The 10,083-nt window shown below is 41.1% G+C and overlaps 1 protein-coding gene across 2 annotated transcripts in view; it reads left to right on the top strand.

Annotated features, from left to right (window-relative positions):
- ANGEL1 (angel homolog 1) overlaps nt 1-3,669 on the top strand; it is a 140,849-nt gene extending 137,180 nt beyond the window's left edge. Inside the window, exon 11 of one of the 2 annotated variants that reach the window (XM_088529338.1) lies at nt 3,507-3,669. In XM_088529338.1, coding sequence (XP_088385464.1) covers nt 3,507-3,598 — 92 coding nt within the window. In that variant the 3' untranslated portion in view covers nt 3,599-3,669. The remainder of the gene's footprint in view (nt 1-3,506) is intronic. The other variant, XM_088529341.1, reaches the window with a different exon arrangement.
- Nucleotides 3,670-10,083: the final 6,414 nt, after the last annotated feature.

Raw genomic sequence — 10,083 nt, 5'->3', positions numbered from 1 at the left:
CAGCCCCGGCCTGCGCCCCACATCGGGTTTAGGGGGTGAGAGTTTGGCTGCTCGTGCAGGAGCAGCTCTTGGAGTTACCCTGCCCTCCTCCTGGAGGGAGACCAGGCGCTGCTCCAGAGAAGGTCTGAAGACCTACCCAAACCTAAAAGTCACTTGCTAGGGCTTCACAGTCTGGTTCCGTGTTTCAGCCATCCAGTAGCACAGCGAAGTTAACAACTGTGATGGGAGGGTCTCTGCAAAAACCGTGCATGTGGAGCCCGTTTCTTATGCCACGTATCACTGGTGTTGCGGTCCTGACCTAATCCCAAAGGCCAAGCTATGCCTCGACATGGGCAGGGCTGCTGACTCTGTCCTCTCCCAATGCCGTAACATTAATCCTGGTGAAGAGTATTTTGTAACTTAAACACTGAGTAAAAGAAGTGTGTATCCAGTAACGTCAGCTGTTGATGGACCTGCTAAAAGATGCCTTGAAATGCTTACATTTGCCACTTGAAACAAGGCGCTCTTGTTCAGCTTCAGCGCAGAAAATGAACATCCCAGGTCTGATTGCTATGGGATTTGATGTGGCCTAGGTTTGGGGTATAATCTTCATAAGGACTGGCGGAGAGTTTCAAGGAGAAATACTGCTTTTCCTCTGGTTCCCTGTGGGCAAATGTGTATGTGATTTTTTTTTTTTTTCATGAGGGCAAAATATTTGAATGCTACATCTCTGTTGACCTCTTCAGTGTCCAAATTACTGAAAGGAGCACTTCTTTTCAGGAAAATTAAGCTGAATGCATACCCCTGCCGCTTCCTTCCTTCAGACAAAATATCAATATGACCTCATTATGCGTACATTGACTTCTGTAGTACTTAAACATAATTCTGTGCTAAATAAGGTTTTTCTCTTGACTGGGATCCTTGCAGAGTGCTGATGTATCATCACTTCACTGAGGTTTTGGTAGTGTTCTAGTCATCTTTGTTCCCTCTCCTGTGAGCAAGTGGTGCTCAGTAGAAGCTGAATCCTTACATCAAAAGGGACAGCAGAGCCTATGGCAGGGATCACTCCACAGTCCACAAGTCCATTCCTTGATTCTTTCTTCCATAGTTGTTCCTAGTTCATAGAATCATAGCATGCTTAAGGTTGGAAGGGACCTTGAGGGGTCATCTAGTCCAACCCCGCTGCACATGCAGTGTCACCTAGAGCAGGTGGCACAGGACTGCGTCCAAGTGGATTTTTAAGATCTCCAGAGAAGGAGACTCCACAACCTCTCCTGGCAACCTGTTCCAGTGCTCTGTCACCCTCGCTGTTAAGGATTTTTTCCTTAAGTTCCCGTGAAACTTTTGATGCTTTAGTTCCTGTCTGTTTCCTCTAGTCTTATCAGTGGCCACCACTGAAAAAAGGCCAGCGCCATCCTCCTTACTGCCTCCCGTGAGGTACTTATAGACACTGATCAGGCCCCTGATCATCCTCGTGGCCCTGCGCTGGACTCTCTCCAGCCGCTCCACATCCCTCTTGTACTGTGGGGCCCAGAACTGGACACAATACTCCAGATGTGGCCTCCCCAGGGCTGAGTAGAGGGGCAGGATCACCTCCCTCGACCTGCTGGAGACGCTCTTCTTAATGCAGCCCAGGATCCCATTGGCTTTGTCCACGAGGGCACACTGCTGCCTCATGGTCAACCATTGTCATGGTGGACGACATGAGCTCCTCTCTTGAGGTCCATGAGTGACCATGAGTTCCTCTCCAAACACCAAGCTGGATGTGTGACAGTCCTGCAATGGCAGTACACAGGATGGTATTGGAGGACAGCATCAGCATTTTGGCTGAGGGACAGGTACACGTCCACCAGCATGACTGGGAAAGGACAGGATGCAATGACTTATAATGCTTCCACAGGAGCTACCTGCCTCCCTGGCTGAAACCTAAGCACAGCTGTCCACAGAAATAAGGATGCTGGTTTCTAGTTTGAGCGCTGCCACTAATTCAGTGTTGGTAATTCACAGTACCTTCCATGGTTCAGTTTCTTCTGTTTGTAAGAGTGAGGGAAATGCAATTAATTTGGATTTGCAGCCAGAGATTTTGCAAAGACCAGTTAACATTTGTGGCATAATGAGAATCGTTATTCCTTAAAAATGTAAATAATGTATTAAAATAAAAGTGAAATACAGTTCTTGTATTTTTAATGTATTAAAATGTATTCTGAAATCTCAGCTACAGAAAATGTAACTGATGATCAATCAGTAAGCCTCAGAATAAGGGTTTTCTGGGGCCTTTTTGCTCAGTTTATATCAGTTAATTATTAGGCAGTGTGGCCCTTCTGGCCACAATTAAATCATTTTGCAGCAGCAAGTGCTCAGTTTTTTTAAGGTGATAATCTGGTAGCAGGTTGTTATGAATAGGACGATGAAGGACTGGAAGGCCATTGATTTTTGTTTAATAAAAAAAAATAAAGATGACTTTTACTTGTCTTCCATCCCTTCAGTCATTAGATGGTGTTTGGAGTAGGGCAAGAGTAACATCCATGCTGTGAGGGTGACCCAAATCCATGAGCGGTTTCCAGCCTCTGATGCAGTACGGTGCCAGAATCTGTGCAGAGTCTGTGTGAATCACTCCTGGGAATGGGTTAAAAGGTGAAGTTTTGTCAATATAGGGGCTTAAGACTTGCCAAGCTGTTAGTGAAAGAGTAAATAATATTGACAGAAAAGTTCAAAATCAACAAGCCAAAATTTACTTGAGTTATTTTGAAAGATTTTTTGATAGAGGCATTGAAATAGTATTGAGAGCAGTTAAAAGCAATGCTTGCTTCTGTTCTTATGTGTGCCCTAGTAGTTCTGTCTCTGTTACAGGAACCCTAAATTTGTTTCTCTAGACATGGACAAGAGTGAGTGATGGTGCAGATGTTTCATAATGTTCTTTACATGTTGTTTAATATTTCTTCTTTTGATTTTTACCAGTCATTTATTATTGTTAAGTCATTAAAAAAGTTTTAAAGCACCAGTTTCTTATTTAAGCAGTATATTTTGGAATTTGCCTAGGAGCAATTGAAATACCTACCACAGATTTCTAATTCTTGATGGCAATTTTATGTCAGTATTTACTTGGCTTATTTAACATACATTTTTGTAGAGTGAACTGAAGCCCTTTCTGAAACACTAAATTCTGCTTATAGCATAAAAAAGGATGTGGATGTTGAAGGGAATTCAACAACATTTGTTATATGCTCATTCTGTTTAATTTTGTGTTTGTTTGGGATGCTTATTTTATAGGCACCCACCTACATGTTGCCTAATCAGATTTTCAGAACTTTGCAGTTGTTCTCCACTTGCCCGAGTCACTCAGAGCATCTACAGCAAAGGCTGTGGCTTGAAATCATAGAATCATCATGGTTGGAAAAGATCTTCAAGAAATATTATTTGTGAAAAGTTGCTTTTTTGGTGGGGGGAGAGATGCATTCCAATGTATCACAGGCTCTTTTGCATCAGGCCCTTCTAGAATTCCTGTATGCTCCTAATTTTTCTTCCAGGCTTGCCATTCCTGGTGGCAGTTCCAAGAGCTGGAGGCAGGAAGCGGGTCTGCAGCAGGCTGACTGGGCTGGGGCCCGCGGCATCTGGGTAAGTCCCGCTGCAGAATGGGGCTGCTGGGAGGAATGTCAGGGTGGCGCCCGGGTGGCCTCGGCCTGACACTTACACGGAGCTACTCTATTAAGAGAAGGGCTTAGAACCTGCATAGCTTTTTAGTTGCAGCTTTTCTGTGCAAAACAAGTAGATGAGATAGATACATGTTAATTTGTTCTATGAACATGTTTACATGAATATGGCTTTTGTGTGGGATAAATGGGGGAGCTGGAATTAAGCCTAAGGAAGGAAAGTCTGAGAGGTTACACTCTGCACACTATGAAAAGCTGCCAAAGAGAGCTCTGTCCTGCACTTACAGGGAATTTAGGACAAGAAATAATTCCAGTTTGAAATGAAAGAGATTTGGGTTATGCTTAAAAAAGAGTAACAAAACCAAAAATCCCTTTCCATAAGGATAATGACAGACAGGAGAAAATGGCCTTATCAAAATGTGCAGTCTCTATCATTAAAGAAATTTAAGCAGTGCTTGTAAGCCAGAGTGGTTTAACCAAAGTTGATGCTGTTTTGGGGAGAAGGGGAAAGTACCTACACGACCTCTTAAAATCCCTTACTGCCCTGTGTTTTCTGACTGAAAATTGATGGTGTAATGTATTGACAGTGAAGATGCAATATTTGAAGGGCTGACTTTGTGGTACAGTAAGCTAACTTCACTCCAATGAGCGATCCTTGCTCTTAAATAAGTGGTGTATATTCGGGTGGCACTCTAGAGCAGAGTAGCTTAGTGGAAGTTTTCTCTGTAATAACTTTTTTACATTTTGAGAGCTACCTTTTCAAACGCCATTTTGAAATGTTAAAGCTTCTTTGAGTTAAAGATAGAGGGCTTTTCAAATCATATTTTTAAGTGTTGCATTTTGTTTGCGGATTTTTTGTGTGGTGTTTCCTTCATCTGTGTTTAATTTTCTCCAGCTCACAACCAGAGCATTTAGCCTGATCTTACAAATGTCCTGTGGAATGAAATTCTCTGCTAGGCAGGAAACTCAGATGAGATCAGTATACTGCTCAGCAGTATGTATATGTTATACTAGATCTTTGCCCAGGGCAGGAATTCTACCTTTGCCCCTAATGCTGCTGTATCTTTGTCCAGGGCAGGAATACTACCTTTGCCCCTAATTCTGCTCTTGCTTCAATTCTATTCAGGAATACCTCTAAAGATATCAGGAAAGCTTTTTATTTGACCCTAAAGCCAGTATAACCTTTGGTCCTTTTGAGAGACTGGTTGGTACAATGGTGCCAAACAGACCCATTCTCTGAGCAGCTAAGAATGACTTCAGCAGAGAATAGTGACTCTATGTATTTTCCTGTTCAGGAATAGTTACACTAATTACTTTCCCTGTGTAGGTCAGATCTAAAAGAGAGGAGACTTTGGATCCTGTCAGATTTGTAAATGTCAGTATTTTTGAAACTTTTGTGCCTGGGAACTCTGTCCTGCTTTGTAATTGGCCTGTTGAATTACCACAAAACAAGTGACCTGGGCTTGTCCTGTAAACCAGCCCACTGTCATATGACATCCCCCATCCATAGAGACCATGGAGAATGATCAGAACTGCACAATTGGACTGTTCTATTTTGAATTTCTCATTTGTTCTTAATAATAAGCCTGCTTGTTGAAAGGCCTTAGAAAGGGTTTGGATGTGGAATTTCAGGACTGGGAAGGGAAGCAAACCACCCTTCCGCTTATGTGCTCTGTGCCACCCCAGCTTAGGGGCAGGGTGTGAGACCAAAAGCAAGAGTTTTGTGTGCAGGCTGGCAGCTGGGGATTAATTCAGACAGGGGATAGGAAGAGCATGATGTCTGGAGAACCAGTGCAAGATTTGCCAGAGCAGATGCTTTCTAAAGTTCAGCCATTTCCTTCTGAGAAAGACCACTGACTGCAATGGTTCCACACCAAAGCTCAGAGAAAGCAATATGAAAAACTAGCAAGTTTGTGAACATATTCTACTTAGCCAGAAAGAAGAGAGGATTTGTTTCCTGGCAAACTCTCCAGTTTGAGGGGGTCTCAAAAATAACAGAAATTTCTTCTCCTGTGTGAGTGTTAAATAGGTGTGGCTGAGTTAGTAAACAAAGTTACTTAAGCAAAAGAAAATTGTTCACACAAGAGATGAAAACTATTATTCTGGGTTATTGTCTCTAATATGCTTCTGGATATCCTCTTCTAGGAGATTCTATTATCATTAAAAAAAATAATTTTCTTTCTGTCTATTTGATCTTTTCTCTAGAGATGGAGTGAAAGCCTCCATCCCATAAAGCCTTTTTTTTTCTTATTCTGCATTGCTGCAAAACAGATATATCTAAAAGATTTATCAGGAATCAAAATAGAAAGAAACAGCAGTATTCGGGGCATTTATTTGGGCTGTTGAAGAACTGCATTCAAGTTCCACGTGTACTTCATGTGCAATAGACGTTTAAGCATAGATTTCTTACATCAAGTATTTACTAACCCTGGGCTATAATGTAGATTTTTCTTACATGGGTCAGAGCAAGCATCAGTTATTTAGAGAGGAGAGAGACTAATCCCAAGCTAGCCAGCAGTGTGTTACATCAGACACTTATTTGGGAAGTGGTGTCTTGGGTTCACTGACCCGAGCTGTGATACTGCAGTGCTGCCTTGGCCCCCACTGGAACAGCAGTGCCTTGGCAAGTGTGCTTCCTGGCCTGGGAAGCACAGTCTCGGAGAGCCCAGCATCATTCTCCTAAGCAACAAGTCAGCCCTCTTTACGTTAGTTCTTAAACTGCATAAAGTACAAGTGAATTAAAAGCCTGTGCCTCCAAGAGAGACTTCTCCTTGATACTTTCTGGAAAGTGGCTTCATTCCTATAGCAAGATGAATCCTGGAGAATAGAGAGAATCAGCTGGAATGTGAATATTGGAAATGCAAATAAAATATTAATGTCAGACTTCCATTTTTTTTGTTTTGTTTTTGTTTTCACTGGAGCTAGATCAGGAGTGCATTGACCTTCCCTATCATGACATAGACTGAAAAAGAATCATTTTATACTAAGGAATTTATTAGAAGAAGATTAGTAATGCATTTCATTCAAATACTGGGCTTATCTCTTTTTAAGAAAAGGGTGTGTTTTTTTTTGTTTTGTTTTGTTTTTGTTGTTTTTTGGTCAGTGGTAATCTATTGACTTTTGTTTTTTTTTTACCCTGTTACTAATTTATGCATAGTTCTGCTATGCCAAACTCTTTAACCAGCAAGGATACAAAGATGGTGTTATTTTTTTTTCATGCTGTCTGCAGTGTGAAAGCCTTCTCTCATTTTCATGATGTGTTGGATATTCACTATGTAGTAAGTAAGCAGCAATTTATATCTCTTCTTCGAAAGCCTTGGAAGTGTGAGAAAACTGGAATATATTAGTGGATGCAACTGCAATGTGTTTCTGATGTCAAAATCCTGACCTTTTATCTCAGCAATAAAATGGATGTTAAATACTTGAAAAAATTCAAATACTTTTTTTGAATTGATTTTTTTTTTAATTTCTCATGGGAGAGGAACAATTTTCTGTCTGAAAAACTTGTGGAGAGACCAAAATATTGTGAATAGCTTTGTAGTAGGCAGCAGCAATTACTTCTCCAAACTGAACCTCTGGAAACCCTTCAAGGCATAAGAAAAGGATTAAAGAGGCAGCAGTAGTGTTCTAGTTTGCACTTTGCCTGAATTCAAGAGTGTTTGTGTTCTTCTTGTTCAAAAAAATGATGAGGTTTGAAGTCCTAAAATTAATAAAGTTTATTCAGGGCAGAAGAATTACTGTTCAGTATGGAGAAGCTGAGAAGAGTCAATTTATAAGTGGAACCTTAGTTCTTGGACACTTTTTTTTCCCCAGTATATTCCCAAGAATATTCCCCTGGTGCCTTGACTGAGCTATCTTCCTTCTGAAGCTATAAAGTGAGTTTGTTCAGGTGCAAGTTTTGCAAAGAAGTACACCCTGCAACAGGGACAAATGCAGGGCTAAGGGCCACACTCCAAGGATGTAGTGGACTCTGTAGAGTGCAAAGAGATGTTGCGTTGCAACCAAGTTCACTTTTGTGAGTATTTGAAATTGGAAGTAAGTGGACAGGTGAGTAAATCTGTACTCATCTACTGGGATTTTTTCTCACTCTTTCTCCATGGAGGTGGTGCTGAATCTAACCGTTAGCTCCGAAACACTTTGAACTGTAAGCACTTGAGCACCATATTTTTCACTTGAGGTTGTAGAGCCTGTGCTCAGGGAAGCTTTGTGCCTTATTTGGTCATTGTTTTATTGTGCTGTAGAGTAAGTGTTTAGGAGACTTTTCATGTTAAAAACTGATACAAAATTAATCCGTCCTGTTCTACAATGTACATCGTGGGTATGAGAACAAAATGGGAAGAGTGGCACCTAGTGGTTAATAAGGAAAATACAAATAATCTGATGGTCCTCGGATAATGAACCGTACAGCATTTTCTAAACACTGGTTTGGAAATTGCTTAGAGTTTATGCAACTCGAAATTTCAAGATCAGTGCAACTTTTTTGGATGCTATAATATTTTACTAAACAGTAAATTTCTTGATTCATTGATGATGTAGTTTCTGGTTTGGTTGCTTGGATTGATGCCAAGGATGGCCTGATTACTTTCATGCATTTTGTTGTTGTTGTTGTTGTTTTGTTTCTATTTTCAATTTTATATTTTATGCTTCTTTGGGGGATTTTTTTCCATGATTATCTCTTTCCCACAAAGTGGGACTTTGTGGGAAGTAAGTGACTTTTGGATTAGATGTTTTTATGATTTCTTTAGGAATTGTGAATGGGTCACCTTATGAACAGCTCAGCTGTGAGAAAATTTACTTGAAAAAAACTGATCTCAGCAAATATAATCTGTTTTCATATACTAAGAGCCTATTTTCTCATTTGTTGTTCTCAGTTTTAGAAGGGTGACACTAGGAAGGTTTCTAATGGGTCATACTGAGCATCACTAAGCCCAGTCCTCTGCTGTCTAAAGCAACTCTGTCTAAAGGTCCAGAATTAACTAAGCCTGTATGACGCCAGGTGGAGGAAATGGCTGATTTCAATGGGTTCTGTTCTTCTGTAACTTCCAGAAACTCAATTTCTAGGCTGTAATAGGGCCAGTGTAACTAATTCTGCTGCAAGCTACTTATGGACAAATACCAGCTGTTCAGTTCCTACTGAAGCAGGAAATCTCCGTTGTCTCAAGGCAGTGCTTGCCTTCATGTATTACACAACTCTGTGATTTCAAATTAAGTTTGGAAGGCTAAGACATAGACTAGTTAGTATATGAGCATATCTTTGAGGTTTCAGTAAAGAAAAATGTTGTGCCTTCTTGCTGGCTGGCTTCTGAAAGAATGGAAACAACATTTCCTCAGACTAGATCCAGTATAATTATTAGGAATCTACCCAGGGAGTCCCTAGCATATTCAGAATCCGCCCTCTCATTCATTAGTGTGAAGTTGGGTAAGTTTGCTAAGTTTTCATATACGTATAGACTAGCAGCCTCTGTAATTGCCCAGCAATTAAGGTAATATAGCAAATTCTGTACTATAGAAGGCTTTTAGGGTGTGTAGAATATTAATGCATTTGTCAGCTTTTTTTCCCCCAGAATTTTTCATAGCAATGTTTAATATCTAAGAGGAGAAGGAACTGTTTCAACTCTCTATCAGATCTCATGAGGCTGTGGTTGGACCCTGGGTACATCCAGGTGGCTGCTGCCCAGCTTTGTTCCATTTCCAGTTAGTTCATTGGGAGTGCAGAAATGGTGAGAGGAAAATGAAGGGATGTGTGGCACATGCTATTCTAGTAACATATCTGTCACAGCTGCGAGGTCTGAAAGGAAAGGAAAGGAAGCAGGTGAAATCTGTTGTGTTCAGAGGAAGTCAGCATGTGCTTGAACTCCACCACATTACAGATACTTCCTTCAAAACATTGTGCTCTCATGCCATGAGAAAGGAAAAAGCTTTTCATTGCCGAATCGGTTGGATACTTCTTTGTTAAGCTTTAAAGCGAGCTTGTTTGGATGCAAGTTTGGCAAAGAACTTCACATTACAACAGGGACAAAGCCTGGTACTTTCATTGGGTTTCTATGGAGAATGGAGTGGTATAGACAGGAAATGTGCTTAAGGAAAAACAGCAAATGGGATTTTCTACACCTTCAGGAGCTACCAGTTACAAAAATGTAACATTAAGCCATCCTGAATTTAGCTTCTCTGCTGGAATAGGCAGCAGAACTTCTTCAAAACTTACCCCTAGCACTTTTTATTTTCTATCCATATTTTCAAGTGTAGCCTGGCAGAAGCCCAGCCACGCTAGCTGCCTTTTCCTGCAGTGAAGCTGGCTTGTTTGACGTCTAGTGTAAACGGCCTCTCCCCAGTTATGGCTTCACCGATTAAAACACAAGAAGTGCCCCGCTGTGTGAGCCCTATGGTCCATCTAGATGAGTGTTCCTGCTGCAGACAGTGACAACAGGTGATACTACACAGGGCAAAAACCACC

The sequence above is a fragment of the Tinamus guttatus genome, unplaced genomic scaffold (assembly GCF_059628265.1).
Source record: "Tinamus guttatus ecotype Peru unplaced genomic scaffold, ASM5962826v1 Tinamus_guttatus_pri_ptg000327l, whole genome shotgun sequence".
Classification (NCBI taxonomy): Eukaryota; Metazoa; Chordata; class Aves; order Tinamiformes; family Tinamidae; genus Tinamus; species Tinamus guttatus.
The sequence above is the reverse complement of the archived record's forward strand: the minus strand, read 5'-3'. Positions and strand labels throughout refer to the sequence as shown.